The following is a 16769-nucleotide window of genomic DNA, read 5'->3' on the forward strand; positions in this document are numbered from 1 at the left end:
AAGTCTGTGCATTATGTCACTTACTTTTATTGTTTTCTAGTCTAACCAGCACTGTCGCAGTTCAATATCTGATAAAAAAAAAAAAATACACTTTTGCAAATATAGAGTTGTCAGATCTTAAATATTAGGCTGAGATCCTGCAAAAAATATTTTTTTAGCTTGTAAGGTTCTTAGGTTTTTATTTTTCTGATATATTTGTGTAAATTTCAGAAAAACTGTGCCCCAATCAAGATTGGAAATCACCTCCCCGAATAGTAAAATTTATAAAATTGCCCTCATAGTTTAGCTACAAAAATACATTAATGTTAGAAACGTAATTTGAACGAAAATGGATCATGCCAGGCATATAACCTTGGGGAGGGCTTTCGATCCGTCCCCCCTCAGCACCGCCCAAAATGTCTTGATTTTAGTCTTTCTATTAAATCTTATATTTTGTTGAAGAAATATTTTGAATTGGTCAGTGTTTAAAGGATTTAGCAATTGATTTTCTATACATGTGTAAAAGAATATGTATGGATAAAGTTAAATGTAAAAGTCGTCAGACAATATTCGACAAATTTGTTATGTGCCGCCTGAACCGCTTGGGGTTTTAAACCATTTGCCCTAAGAAAGTTACATAAAGCTGCTATTGAATCCACCATTTTATATGCCGTACCTGTATGGTTGCCTGCGCTGAATAAAAAGAAAATTGTAAAAAAGTTAGTATCTGTCCAAAGAATTTCTATGGTTTCAATTTCCAAAGCTTTTTTGTCCGCTAAAACTTAGACAGTACCGGCTTTAGCAGGAGCCTTCCTATCGACTTTTTAGCCAAAAACTCTCGACTCTTGCCAGATATATAAGGAAAGGAACGTCAGATTATTTGCAACCCTGAATAATTTAAATAGCCATAAATCAAATGAATATACATATTATACTGACTCGCAAGCAAATTATGTATTCGGTAATTTATTTTCTACCTCTAATACTATAAATAAAATTCCGAAAACTTCACGCAAAAACCTACATATGATATGGTACGAGCTATTCTGCCAAGCTGTTAAACCCTGGACACATCAGATTTTTACTGATCATGTTGACCTTCTTCAAGTTGCAAAACTTCTCCTAATTATAAACTGACACAACTTTACGCAAAAAAAACTATATATGATATGGTACGAGCTATTCTGCCAAGCTGTTAAACCCTGGACACTTCAGATTTTTACTGATCATGTTGACCTTCTTCAAGTTGCAAAACTTCTCCTAATTATAAACTGACACAACTTTACGCAAAAAAACTATATATGACATGGTACGAGCTATTCTGCCAAGCTGTTGAACCCTGGACACATCAGATTTTTACTGATCATGTTGACCTTCTTCAAGTTGCAAAACTTCTCCTAATTATAAACTGACACAACTTGTTACTGGTCATTGTAAGTTAGATTCATTTTTATGAAGAATTAATAAAAATAATTCTTTCTCTTGTAATTGCGGTGATGAAGAGACTTTATATCATTATCTTTTTGAGTGTAAACTTTTTGAAAATGAAAGAACCGAAATGCAATTTGAATTACTTACTTACGCAATTTAAATTTTCTTACTTTGAATTTTTAATATTAATGTTATTTGGTTTATTAAAGAGGCTCGTTATGCCATTTCAGCATACTTGAACTGAACAAAGAGACTGAATATTGTTTTATTTTATTTTTTTGTGCTATTTAGTAGATTGTATTTTGTAGCTGTGTTTGTGAAATACTCTAAGTGCTGTATTTTGTTTATTAGATAGTGAAATACTCTGCACGGAACTGGTAACTGGACAAAACTATTCATTCATGTATGGATAGAAAGTTCTGCATGTCGGATTAATGAAACAAGATTGTTTGATTAAACTGTATTAGCATTAATTCCTGGAAGTTTCAACGATTCTTTATTTTTCAGTGATACAACGATATGAGGGAAAATGTTTTGTATGTGTTTTGTCTTTGATAAAACCAAAATTCAAATAGTGTGTCTTTATTTAAGTCTATCTGGCCTGGTATGTTTCAGGCCTACCCGGAACAAATTTTCGGTTCTATTTGCGGGCGGTACAATACAATATAGCCAAAATTAGTCTCAAGTTTGTTTTTTGCTTTAAGGTCCATCTGTTCGTCCAACGTATGAATGTAATTTTCAAGTCATGTGGAGACAGAAATTAGGAGGTTCATTTTGGGCACCATGAATCATAAATTCATTTAGTCTGGGATAATCGAGTACATTCTGCGTCAAGTGCTTTTTGATCTAGTCTATACAAATATATTATCGGTCCTGCCCGAACGGGAAAAAGCTGTTGGCCCTTTTACTTGCAAAAAGAAAAAAGCTAAGTTTTCTGTCTGTAAGGACCCTCTTCACTTAGGGTATGAATATAAGCTTCAGGATTTCGAGATATAAATGGCTGGATTGCAAACCGATATTTTGGAGACACAAATGTCCATGCTCATTCCTTACACTGAACATAAGATTTAACATGTCTTTTCCCTAACCTTCCCCCAGCACTCCCTAAAAATTGTAACTTGATTCTCCAAGCCGTTCTCGAAATACTGAAGATAGGTTATTTTGAGAACCTGGATACACATATAGTTTTTAAATTCATATCTGGCCCCTTCCCCTGCAAGTCAAAATTTGAGGTCCACTTGGCCCCCTCCAACCCCCAGAAAGTTTCAAATTGCCCTCCCCCGCCCCAATCGTTCCTGAGATATCGCAGATGCACTTTTTCCATAACCTGACTGCGCTTTGTCTTTTGGTTTACGTTGCTACTTCCCCGGGGATGAATTATAGTGCCATATGATTGAGGCGGATTACAAACAAAAAATTTTCAAATCCTATACTTTTCTGGCACCCCCCCCCCCATACTGCCTATACGTTTCTACGTGATTCCCAAAGCCCTTCCCGAGATATTAAAAATACGCTATTTTGATAACTGGGCAACAGTGTTTTTTATTAGTTATCTTCCTACTTCATGGTGAACAGATTCTAAATCCCATAAGTGCTTATGGTGCAAAAACGTCTGTGTGGATAAAAACAAAAACAAATTACTCATTTCACCCCCTCCCCCCTGCAAAAAGTTTGAAATTCTCTTGCTCACCCTTCCTTCTCCTTACACTTTTAAATTTTCAACTTCATGCCCCATGTTCTTCCCGTGTTATTGCAGATATACCATTTTGATAACCTGGATATACATAAAGTCTTTCGATTCAATAACTATTTTATTATTGTTATTTTTTGTATAGCTTTTCTGCTTAAGAAGTAAATTGTTGGATTGTAATTGAAGTCTTTGTCCAAATTTTAATATTTGAATTTTAAATTTTCTATTTTGAAACTTTAGACAAGCCGTAGTTTTGTGCAAGAACTTTTTAATACTCTTTTTGCTAAACAATCCGAGGGTGGATGGAAAGGGGGATTTTCACGTGGAATGAAAATAGATCGAGTCCGCCTATAAAAAATGTGTCGTCATAGTTTCAGGGGGTTAAACACTGGAGTGTTTAATCAATAATGACGTAATAAAACCAAAGATTTGCTACCTCAACACTTTGTCAGCAAAGCTCAATAAAGACTTCTGAAATATTTTGTTTGTTTATTTTCTTTCTTTTCTTTCTTTTTTTTTTGCCAAATATAATGCTGAACCTTTGCTTTAATGTGAACGATTCTGAAAAACGGTGGTGGTAATTTAAAACACCAAAGACAGTGAAAATTAAGTATAATTATTTAAATTGGTTAAGCGGAAACTTCCCAACTACATATGTCTGAAAAATTAGGAAAAAATTGTGAACTCAATTTTTAATAAAAAAACTGCACAATTATGAATTTTTGGGTAGTAGCCGGGCCAAATTTCGAAAAAAAGAAACTTGGGTAAACCAACAAAAAAGAAGCTGAGAACCTGTGGCACCAAATAGGTTAAGAAGCTGTAATTTTCCTTCGTATCTTTAGGAGTTAACCTAGGACTTAACCTAGGAGTTAACCTACCGTATCTTTATGGGTTAACCTGGTTGGTATCTTTAGGAATTCACTTAGTGAATTTTAATCTTTGAATTTCTAGAGACGAAAGGCGTTGTCATATTTATCCAATTACTCTCGCTTATTTGTTTTCATGGTTTGACGGCGTAGCACCGAAAATGTGATAAAACTGTTTCAAGAAAAAACTAAAAAATTGTTGTTTTCCGGTATGAATGGACCTAAGATGAATCCTGGAAGATAAAATATTTGTATGTTATTTTGACGTCAAGTGTATTTTTAAGAGTTTATTTTTTCAAACAGATAAGTTTGAAAATTGCCAAGGATCTGGAAGATGCAGCTAGACGGCATAATAGTAAAATATTGTACTGGCATGTTAATAAATTGAGAGGGAGTAGTCAATCAGGACTTGTCCCAGTTAAAGATAGGAACGTTGCTACGATTAGTGATAAGGAAAGAGTTAAAGAGAGATGGGCAGAAAATTTTGAGAATTTTCTAAACCGAGATAGAGTTGCGGGAAAAGATATAGAGAAAAATGAAAAAAGTTTGTGATACCTTGGATGTGAAGGAAGATCTGTTTTGGGAGGAAGAACTAGCAACAGTGCTAAAAGGATTAACAAATAATAAGGCTCCAGGTGCTGATAGGGTGGTAAATGTGTTTCTTAAATATGGTGGTTCTGAGGTTAGAAATAAGTTACTGAAGATTATGAACATGATTTTTGAAAAAGGGGAAGTACCTAATGATTTTAGGAAAACCTTAATTAAGCAACTTCTTCAGAAATGTGATAAGAGTGAATGTGGTAATTATCGAGGCATTAGTCTGGTCTCTGTAGGTAACAAATTACTTAGTAATATGATACTTTTTAGACTGAGAGATGCTGTAGACAAAGTTTTAAGAGAAGAGCAGTGCGGTTTTAGAAAAGGTAGAGGATGTTTCAACCAAATTTTTACTCTTAGGTTAATAATTGAGAAGTGCCTGAGTTTTCAAACACCTTTAGTCCTCAGTCTTATAGATTATGAGCAAGCGTTCGATTCTGTTGATAGAAGAGCTTTAGCAAAGGTTACATGTATGGTTTAACAAATATATTATAGTGATTAGTGCTATGTACGAGAATAACACTGCTGCGGTTAAGGTAGGAAATGAGTTTAGCAGCTGGTTTTGTATTAAGTCAGGAGTTAAGCAGGGTTGTGTTCTATCCCCCTTTATATGGATTATTTTGATGGACTTTGTCTTAAGGAGCACAGGAAAGTCAATGGGAGACCACGGAATCAAATGGGGAGAAAAATTATCCTGGACTTTGATTATGCTGATGATTTAAGAATCCTAGATGAGAGTGTGAGCAAAATGAATGAACTTTTAGAGGTTTTGCGAGTTCAGGGTGCTAGAATAGGTTTGACAATTAATGTTAAGAAGACTAAGTCATTAAGGCTAGGAATAAGTAAAGCTGAAAAGGTGACGTTGGGTAATGAAAAGATTGATTAGGTGGGCAGCTTTACTTACCTTAGTAGTATTTTTAGTGTAGACGGTGGGAGCAGTGAAGATGTTAAAAGTAGAATAGCCAAGGCTCAGGGTGTTTTTTCACAGTTAAAATAGTTTGGAAGAATAGGAATATAAGCCTGCAACATAAGGTTAGAATATTGGAAGCTACAGTGATGACATTGGTCAAATATGGCTCTGAAGCATGGGCGCTCTGAAAAGCGGATGAAGATTTGCTAGATGTTTTCCAGAGAAATTGTTTACGGATTGTTCTGGGTACCCAGTTGACTGACCGTATTTCAAACAGTAGGCTGTTCGAAAAATGTGGTTCAAACCGCTTTCTAAGGCTATAATGAAAGAAAGGTTGAGGTGGCTAGGTTACGTTGTGCAGATGAAGGATGACAGATTGCCGAAGATTGTCCTTTTCGGCCAACCGTCTAGGGCTAGACGGAAAGCAGGTCGTCCTTGTCTGGGGTGGGAGGACGTCATAAAGAACGATTTAAAGGAAATGGTAATTTCCTGAGTGGGTGTAAAAAGGGAAGCTTTGAATAGATTGGGATGGAAGAGGAGCGTGCGTAGCTGGGTTGGCCTCAGGCGGTTTGGTGCTGCGGTGAGTTGTTAGTAGTAGTAGTAAACAGATAAGTAGATCCTTTAACAATGGCTCAATTAATTGACCCAATCCTTTTGGTTTTAATAGGTTTTCAAAGTGATTAGAAGCTGTAGATTTTCTAAAAGAATATATATTATCTTCTGCCGTATGCGAAAATATTTGAGAAATGGATCTCTGGTATCAAGTTTATTCTGATAATCATGGAGACTCGAAAAATAGTTTCTACCTCAAAAAGCTTCTGCAATAAAGTACAAATCGATAAAATAAATAAATATTTTATTAAATTCGTAGCTTCACACTAACACATTTTGGACTGCTACGTTTAAAACTTTGATAAATAACAATTAATGAGAAATGACAATAAACAAAATAAAGAATGTTTTCAGCAGACGATTTTTGGCAAGTATAAGCAATTTGAACTTCATGGGGGATGGGGATAAAAAGTGAATCTCGGAATAACTTGGGATGGAGGAGACGCGTCTCTAGCACCTTTGGCCTCAAATGGTTACTTGATGCTGCAATGGGCTGGTAGGAGTAATTGCAAGTAATTAGGGGGAGCAGATTATGGGTATAGAAGACCTTAATTTTCTTCTTTTTTTTAGGTGAAAGTTGCAAATGAATACCATGTTATGTTATATAAAAATACCCTGTGTATTCATATAGTTGACATAATGAAGATTGTGTTCTAGCAGAAATGTAGCTTCTTTGTCAAATTTTCCCAATTTTAAGGTGAATTCACTTACAGCGATCTAGCTGTTACAGACATACGACGATTTTACCAGAAGTTTCCGTGTTGCTATTTTTCGTCGTTATTATGATGAATTATTATCAGTTATCCGTAGTTTTTAGGGCTTTTGGTGGTTGCTTATGATTGGCTCTTTAAGGATGCATTCTAATATAACCTGGTGAATAAGGTGTGTGCTAAGACTTAGGAATTTCTATTATTATTTAGGATCTGTATATTGAATATTTTTTTTGCTTATTTTCACTGAAAACAGAAAAATAACAATGTGGAATTTTAAAACCTGGTACCCGTGGAATGACTATTTCAAACAGTAAGCTGTGCGAAGAAAACGACTCTTTCGCGCTTTCCAGGTCTATAATGAGATAGCTAGGACATATTTTGTGGATGAAGGATGACAGACCAAAGATTGTCCTTTTCGGCCATCCATCTATGGCCTGACAAAAATCAAGTGCTTTTGTCTGGTGGGAATGGGGTCACTCCGAAGCAAGGTGGGAAGAGGTCATAAGAAAGGAAGTAAATAGCGACGAAGACCACACTGCCTTTTCATCACAAATAAGTACAAACAAGAGGGAATTTTTTCTAAAGACAGTAGAATTATAAACTTCAAATGAATATTTCGCTCCTATGTCCAAGGACCGTCCTCAGCACAACACAAGCGAAAAAATAAAAGAGAAACTTGCATTGAAATACAAACTTAGAACTTAAAAAATCATAAAAACTTTTCATATATTTTCGTTTGTGGTCTGCTGAGGGCGGCCCTTGGACATAGGACCGAAATATTCGTTTAAAGTTTGGAATTCCACTGTCTTTAGAAAAAAAACCTATTGTTTCTACTTTTGATTTGTTGTTTGTCATAAGAGAGGAATTAAAGCGAATTGGAATGTCCTAGGAGAAAGTAGCTTTAAAATGTAAAGAGAAAAACTTTGAAAAGATTGGGATGGAGAAGATGCGTGCGCAGCTGCTTGCCTCTGGCGGATTGGTGCTGCAGTGAGTTGGTTGTTAGTGCTAGTAGTGTAAACATTTCACATTTAGTGTTAAATTCATTGCCCAAGTTTTAGTTGACCTCGCTAGTAGTAGACTTATAGCAACTTTTATTTATGTCTGGTAGGAGGAAGGGGTATTCGTCAAAACCGCAAACAACGGCTGAACCTATTGAAATGATTGTAATCATAAAATCTCCCGATTGTTAAGGGGGACAAGTCTCTTTGTAAAACATGCAAAACTTTCTGATTTTACTTTCTACATTTTAGAATTAACAGCAGGTGAAACTAAAAAGATACTTGTGTGCATATGTACTTTATATGTATGTTTTCTTCATTTTCGTGTTTCAACATATACGTATTTCTTTTATTTCACGATGAATTAAGACACCTGCCAAGTTTCCGTGCTTTTTAGTTAAGTTTTAACACTATTCAATACTATTTATTTGATTTCATTGTTTGTATTCTATAGTTTTATTACATTAATATTTTATATATTAATTCCGTTCTTATATTGCTATCATTAATAAATTTAATATTAGTAGTTCCATTAAATTTGTGCATTTTTTCAGATAGTTGAATATGAGAATAGAATCCGTCAGTATTCAACTCCTGACAAAGTCTTTCGGTACTTTGCAACGAGGAAAGTACACTACCCAAGCGGTGACAGCGAAATATATATGACACCTGACGATTTTCTAAGATCTTTAACTCCTGGTATGAAGCAACCTGAAGGTACTTAATTAGTTTAGAAATACTTTTATTTATATGTTCATCTCCAGTGTTCAGTCGATGCTTGAAACAGATTTATTGGTGGGAGCATAGGTTAAAAATGGATATACCTGCACGCATTTCTGCAGGAGGGAAATAGGAGGATTTACACCCCCCCCCCCAAAAAAAAAAAACAGTCTTTAGGACCCTCTACCCAGGAAAACTAAAAAGTTGTGACAAAAAGCAAGCTTTGGAAAAGATACGAACTAAAGTTGTTTGCTACAACAATTTAAAACAGAAATTTAATAAACTGTCTCTCAAAAAGAAGGCCGGATTTGAAAAGACCTTTTTGATGTTGTTATTGTTGGTAACATTGTTTTGCATGTTTTGGCACCACTGATGTTTCTATACTGCGCCCTTGTTTGCCAGGCTAATACTTGTGATGTAAATTGTAAATGAGTGGTAAATTCGATTTATATTTGATTCAAATCCGGTGTTTTTTCATATGTTATACCTATTCAAGTGCGGTTTTGTGTCACGCGATCAACGCTTTCACGCTTGCGCGGGGGGAGGTGATCCTCTAAAGGTGAGCCATGGCACACCTACCTACGGTTTCAGCCTGAATCTTAATAAAAAAAAAGTAACTTGTTCGGTTAGCAGAATAAAACATTATGTTTTACTTCTGAGTATATTTTGAAATAAAAGTTATTATTATAACTTAAAAAAAAACGCTGTTAATACTTGTGATGTAAATTGTAAATTTGTGGTAAATTCGATTTATATTTGATTCAAATCCGGTGTTTTTTCATATGTTATACCTATTCAAGTGCGGTTTTATGTCACGCGATCAACGCTTTCACGCTTGCGCGGGGGGAGGTGATCCTCTAAAGGTGAGCCATGGCACACCTACCTACGGTTTCAGCCTGAATTTTAATTTAAAAATAGTAACTTGTCCGGTTAGCAGAATAAAACATTATTTTTTCTTTTGAGTATATTTTAAAATAAAAGTTATTTATAAGTTTTCGCATAACTTACTGAAGAGTTTGAAGAACAAGGATTGACACTTGTCAAACATTGGGTAACGATCGGAATTCCTACTGGTTCAAGTATCTAGTATGAAGTAGATTTATCTATCGTTCGAACGTAACAGCTAATCTGAAGAAAAGTGATGTAGTACTGAAGTTTTTTAACCAATTTTGCTTCTTTTTTATATATATATATCTCCGAAATTCGAATTCGATCCTTCGGGGCTTGTGATGGAAGTTTTTTTAAAGAAATATTTTGTCTTCTTAAGTACTATTGGTAAAGCCAGGTTCTCATCTTTTTTTGTTATTAAGTAAATATTTTTATTTATAAAGTAATATTAAATTTCATATAAAAATTATCTTTAATCTGATTCGTATTCATAAAATCTTAAAAATTGTTAATCTTTCATATTTTTCTTCTTAGTTTGATTTTCAGTATAAAATTTTGCATTCTCTTGCAGGACTTGGACTGGATCATTTCGAGACTGTGGATTTTAAGGTACGAAGTCTTTTGATCTCTATTTTTTGTGTATATTTATATATAATAAAATAGTAACTTATGTTTGTTATTAATTTATCTTTTCGAAGTTTGATACTTAAGTAATAGGTTCCACCAGGGGCGAATCTACAGTATTTTCATTGGGAAGGCAAGAGGGGTCCATATACGGATGTTCAAGGAGGATGGGCTATATAATGATTTTTTCCACATTATTGGAGGGGCAACGGCCCCTCCTCCTTGCCCCTTTGAAACGACGCCCCTGGGTTCCACTCTTGTAACCAAGATAAATGGGTGCGGCATCTGACTTTTTTATAGTTTTATGGGAGCACAAAAATAAGATTGATGGAAGTGACTACAGCTTGTTTAGGATTTAACTAGGCCGTTCTATTTGTTTATTTTTATTATAAGTTTTCCAGTAAATTTTATCAACTTTTTTCAATCCTTTTGTCAACCGGTAAATTTTGTCGACGAATTGAACATCTGTGAGAAATAAACTTGAAATATAAAAATAATTGTTGAAACGGTTCAACAGGGAAAACTACTAGCTTAAATTACGTAATCCATTTTTTATGAAATCCGCAGTATCACCTTGTCCGACCTTTTTTTAAAACTCGGAAGAAGGACTTTATTTTGTCTTAACTACTGAGTAAATTCACAACCCACTGCACAACTAAAACTTAGAACTGACAACCCGCTGCAGCACCAAGTCGCCTCAGGCCAACACAGCTACGCACGTTCCGTTTCCATGCTAATCTGTTTAAAGCCTTTACACTCCCAAGAAGTTCGAACTTCCCTTAAATCCTTCCTTACGACATCCTCCCATCCAATTCTGAGACGACCTGCTTTTTTTTTGGTCTTTCATAATTGGCCGGAAAGGATGATCCGTGGCAATCTTTCATCCTTAAACCATAGAACGGCTATCTGAACTTTTCTCTCATTATAGCCCTATAACGTGGGATAGAGCCACAATTTTTCGTAGAGCTTACTGTTTAAAGTATGGTCGGTTAGACGGGTACACAAAAGAGTACGGAGACAATTCCTCTGAAAAACATCTATCAAATCCTTTTCCGTCTTTCGGAGTGCGCCCGTTTCAGAACCATGCTTGGCCACTGTCGTCACTGCAGCTTCCAATATTCTAACTTTGGTTCTTAGATCTATTTTCCTATTCGTCCAATCTTTTTTCGACTGTGAAAAAAACACCCCAGGCCTTTTACTTTCTACTTTTTGCAACTTGATTACATCCACCATATATTGCTACCTAGGTAGGTAAAGCTGTCTAATTGATCAATCTTCTCGTTACCCAATATCACCTCTTCACCTTCACTTATTCTCAGTCTAAGTGACTTAATCTTCTTGGTATTAATGTTCAACATTAATCTTGCACCCTGAGCTCTCAGTACATCCGAAAGTCTCAAGTGATAAACCTTTTCGGTTTTACTCGTAAATTTTCTCAGAAAAGTCTAAGTGCAAAATGTCTTTTAAAATAATCTGTTGAAATATTATTGTGTATATGAATAGGTTGGTTTTATATTTTGATATTGGTACGATGAATCGTGGAAAAAGTGTGGTTAATGGTGAAAAAATAAAAGAAATTTTAAATTTTAAAAATTTCAAGTTAAAAAATGTTGCAATCTAATTTGTGATTGTCCCAAATAAATATCTTTGAAAAGTACCTTCTGGCCGCCACAGAAAACTCCAAAACCCTGATCAATGAGTGATAATAAAAATGTCTTTAATGGCAAGTTCAGATGTGTATGGTTTTGACAAAAAATTTTAAGTATTTTGTGGCTATTTTTAACTTTAAAATTTTCAAGCTATCCTGTAAGGATTGTTTTGTTTTTTTTTCAGAAAAAAACGCATCAAAAAGGTTTTCCTATCTACCTTATAGGATATCTTTAAAAATTTCAGGCTAAAAAAAGGGATAAAATTGTATGTTTCAGAACTTAGCATAAAACAGTACAGTGAAATCGTAGCTCGTTGAAAACACGCATATTGCATTAATGAAGCTCATTTTGTTGCTGTCTTGGCGACGCAAATTCGCTTCTACAAATATGTCAAGTGAAGTAATACTCATCAGAGAGCTCCTAGAAGCAAAGTCAAGGTCACGTAACTTAATATGTTAGTATAGGCTGCAGTCGAGCCCTCAAGCCTTGACGGCCTGCTCATATTTTTTTTTCCTTTTTTATGGTGAATTTTCGGGAGAAACGTGTAAAATTTTTTGAAATCTTGCGCAAATGAAATATTTACTTACCTCAAAATAAATCCTTTACTCCCATTAAGGGACCCATGGAAGGTGAAAATCCAATTAAAAAAAAAAATGACTTTAATTTTCTCTCCCGAGATCCAATTCGATGAGATAAAAAGATCAGAAATAAAAAGATAAGAAATCTGAATGTAAGGTTTTATATTTAAATAACAGGTTTTTGTTTTGGATCATGCTTACTGTGACTTTTCAGTAAATATACTGAATTGATGGGGTTCCATATCTCATTTACCTAGGAGTATCTGGGGTGTACAATTGACGGTCTACTTGAATTGTTCAATTCACCTACTAAATTGGCTTTTTATATGTAAATAGGATTCACTTATTGGTAGTCGTAATTGTTTCAAATAATTATAACTCGATTATGATGTCAGTTTTTGTTGTCAGTTTCCCGCCTTATTTTTTTCTGAGCTATTTCCAGTTATTTTTAACAATAAATATGAATTAAGGATTACAAGGTCATTTCGGATAGTACTAAGAATGTTGACAAAATCTCTATAACTGGTTTTTAAATTACAGCCGAAGACTTGAGATATTTGGGCAAGAGACGCTTATGCTTGTGTATACTTGAAGTACCAGACATCAAAACAAAAATATTTTTGCCCCTGGACCGTCTTAGGTTTGTTTATATTCGAAAACCTTGGTTTTCAAAGATTTTACTTTTGGTTGTTTAGAAATTATAAAATATTTTGAGCAGTGCTACATGTTTGTCAGTGTTGTCATGTTGAGCCGGGCAAATAAACAAGGAAAACTAATTAATTAATTTTGACAACGTTTTTTCTCTGTAAAATTTCCTGCATTAACAATCTTTTGGCTCCCAATGACAGTTACATCTTCAAAGAAAAGCTACTCCTCCTTAAGGTGTTTGGTGTCATATGCTTTTAGCTTTTTTTGCTGATTTTCTTCCTACTTTTTTTGCGCTCGTTCCTGCCAAAAGCCGCATAACCACTTATGGAAGTCTTTTTCAATAAAAATTCAATTCGTGATTCTTGCTAACTTTTTGGAACTATATTTGGTTGTGCTAGTTTCTAGTCAATAAAAACAATCACATCACATTATTTGCTTTTTTAGTACTTGGTAAGTAAATAAAGGATTAGCAACCCCATCTAATTTTCATTTCAGAAAGATAGTTTTAGCTTCAAACCTGAAATAGATGACGCTCTGCTACATTCCGTAATTGTATTCACATAGATATTATATTATATAGAGAGCCTTTTTCGACTAGTGGGATTAGGGACTTAATTTCATCTTTTCTGGCATCAACGGGTTTCGGCGACAGATGAAGTTAGGCTAGTATCAATCGCCGAAATCCCTTGGTGTTAGAAAAGATGAAAAACTAGGTTCATAAAATCCCAGTCCATTCGGTTCATATATTACTAAATCTATGTTTCCTCTCTTCTGTAATTGTGCTTTGACGAGCTCATTGTATTCCTAATGATAAAGGTAATGATCTGAGGTAAGCCAAGCCCAATTTTGGTTTTCTTTTTTCTTTTTGCGTGGTAGAAATGGGACGAAAAAGGAGGCGTGATAATCCCACAAATGACATGCCAAGTTTCCTAAACTTGTCGGCTAGTTCAACTTCGTCTCAAAATGTGACATTATCGAGTCTTGGTGAAAAAATTAACACGTTAATAAGTCTTGTCAAGGGCAATGGTGATAAACTGGACTCACTTGAAAATAAAATTAAGTCACTTGGTGATCGTGTTACGCAACTAGAGGTTTCAAATTCAGACTTTTAGAAAAGAAACGTGGAAAGCGACCAGCGTATATCATCGATCGAAAATCAGAAGGATTTGCTTAATGAACAGTACAAAATAATGACAGATGAAATTAGTAACCAAAGGTCCGCTATTAACCAGACAGTATGCCGGCTTGCAAAGATGGAGTTTGAAAAACTTCAGAGCAACATTATTGTGTGGAATGTACCAACTGATAATCAACAAAATGCTATGGAAATTTGCACGAGTATCATTACAGAAGGACTTGAGCTATCCCCGGTACCACGCCTCAAAGTGCTTCAGGTTAATAAACTAAAAAAGTTTATTAAAGTTGAGGTTGCTGATAAAGATGAGAAAATGAGAATTCTGAAGTGCGCTAAAAAGCTAAGGGGCAAGACAATTGCTGGGTTTCACGATATTTACATTAGTGATGACGCTCCTCCTGAAATCAGAAAGATGAGAAATGACCTCCTGCGTAAGAAAATTAAACTCCGTGAAATCGGTATTGAAGCCTGGGTATCGAAAAGCTTTCCACCAATGCTGAATTTTAACCGACTTAATGGTTCACTGGCGAAATACTCACATGAAGATTCTATTCCTGAATTAGATCAGTTTGCCCGCAGTAAATTGCGCAATAATGATAGTTCAGAGCGTATGCGAGGAGAAAGAAGTGGCGGACGGTTTGACGCACCTGGTGAAGTGATGGCTGATTAGTTATAACTATTGATTGTTATTGCTCTTAATTGAATTTATTTTCTCTTTTTTTTAGTCTATTTTCTTCTCATTTTATTTTTTCCGTATTTTTTTTCTTTATTTGCATTATTAATTATATTATTATTTATGATTTTTTTTTTTTTTCTCCAGTTAAATATTATTTTCGTTATTTTCCTAATAACGAAAGTGAATTGCGCAGTAAATTGTGCAATAAAGATAGTCCAGAGCGTATGCGAGGAGAAAGAAGTGGCGGACGGTTTGACGCACCTGGGGAAGTGATGGCTGATTAGTGATAGCTATTGATTGTTATTGCTCTTAATTGAATTTATTTTCTCTTTTTTAGTCTATTTTATTTTCTTTTTACTTTATTTTTTCCGTATTTTTTTTTTCTTTATTTGCATTATTAATTTATATTATTATTTATGATTTTTTTTCCAGTTAAATATTATTTTCGTTATTTTCCTATAAAGATTTTTTTTTCTTTTTTATTTTTGTTTGTTTTTTTTTTTTTTTTTTTTTTTTTTAATTTTATTTTTTTTTTTTTTTTTTTTAGTGTGTTATGAAATGTGTGTTAATAAATGTGATGATTTGAAATAGCTACGATACCCACTAGTATTAGGGAATGTAATGGGCGAAACTGCGAATGCAGAAAACCAAAACGTGTTTTTGTTTTTGTTTCTTTGTTGTATGTGTTTTGGTGAAAATTACCAATGCCAGTTAACTGCGACCGGACTTTGTTTCGATAATATAGTTCTATTTTGGAAAATAATATTGACATTATTTATGAATGAACAGATGGTTGGGAGTAAATTGGACTTTGTTTTTTTTTTTATGTGTTGTTTTTTGTAACCGAATGACGTGGACATTTTATATTCTTTATTGGTTACCTCTTTAGCACGCAAGGTTTATTGTAAGAATTGGTTAGAATGAATGAATCACCTCCAGGTACACCTGATTTTAAGGAGTTGGAAAGTAAAAAAGTAAGTTTTGAAAGATATAATGAAATTTTGAGTGAGAACGTTGATCCTGGTGGATGCTGTCGGCTGGCATGTGAGGATTCAAGGTATGTGTTTTTGAGTGATGTCCCTTCGGAGAGCCGGGGGGATGAGAAGCAGATCAGTATTTTCCATATAAATTGCCAAGGGTTGAATTCCAGCTTTGATTTTATTAATGATATATCTAGTCTCTCTGTATTTCAGGTAATAGGCCTTACGGAAACCTGGCTTAACAAGCATAATTCTGAATTGCTGCGGATTCCTGGATACTCTTTATTCACCAAAAATCGGGAGCTTCGTCAACATGGGGGATTGGCAGCGTATGTTCGCTCGGATATTAAGGTAACGGTAAAAAGTGATATGTCGGTTTATAAAGAAATGGTATTTGAGTCGTTTTTGTTAAAGTTGAATATTTATAAATTACAATGTTTTTTTATTGTTTCATAACGCCCACCATAGAGTGCGTTTGATGAATTTGTGGACCTCCTTGAGCAGCAGCTAGAGAAGATTACAGTGGAGACCCCTTGTTTTTTGATGGGTGATTTAAACGTTGACCTAATTGATCCTGGTCAAAAGACTAATCTTCTATTAGATATGATGATTTCTTATGGCCTGATTCCGTCAATTAATGTAAGTACTCGAGTAACTGCGTCAACTGCGAAGTGCCTTGATAACATTTTTACAAATGTACCGTTTTCTAATCCGTGTGTCCTGGTTAGTGATACCTCGGACCACTTTGGTGTTTTTGGCTCATATTCAACATCGACGCAGACTTCTCCTTCGGTAAATGGCAGGTTTAATAAGATTACACAAGTACTGGATCCTAGTGCCCTCCGTGATTGTAAAAACAAAATAATGGATGTTAATTGGGATGAAGAGCTAGCTCTACCTGATCATGCTGATGCGAAGTTTGTGAAATTCTATAATAAACTGCATAATCTGCTGATTAGTTGCACTAAAGAGGTACGGAAAAGAGCTCGCAGAGAAATGCCTAAGAAGCCGTGGGTGACAAAAGGATTGCTCAGATCAATAAATCGAAGGGATTTGCTGTTTAAAAAGAAAATGT

At 34.7% G+C, this 16769-nt stretch overlaps 1 protein-coding gene across 3 annotated transcripts in view; it reads left to right on the forward strand.

The window, feature by feature from the left end:
- Nucleotides 1–16769, forward strand: part of MICU1 (Mitochondrial calcium uptake 1) — a 127498-nt gene that overhangs the window by 44167 nt on the left and 66562 nt on the right. For 2 of the 3 annotated variants that reach the window (XM_089106330.1, XM_089106329.1), the window contains exons 4-6: nucleotides 8351–8513; nucleotides 9976–10013; nucleotides 15908–16045. In XM_089106330.1, the coding sequence (XP_088962456.1) occupies nucleotides 8351–8513; nucleotides 9976–10013; nucleotides 15908–16045 (339 nt within the window). The remainder of the gene's footprint in view (nucleotides 1–8350; nucleotides 8514–9975; nucleotides 10014–15907; nucleotides 16046–16769) is intronic. The other variant, XM_089106331.1, reaches the window with a different exon arrangement.

Source organism: Artemia sp. Qi Xiang Cuo, chromosome 20 (assembly GCF_049724085.1).
Source record: "Artemia sp. Qi Xiang Cuo chromosome 20, ASM4972408v1, whole genome shotgun sequence".
NCBI classification, from domain to species: domain Eukaryota; kingdom Metazoa; phylum Arthropoda; class Branchiopoda; order Anostraca; family Artemiidae; genus Artemia; species Artemia sp. Qi Xiang Cuo.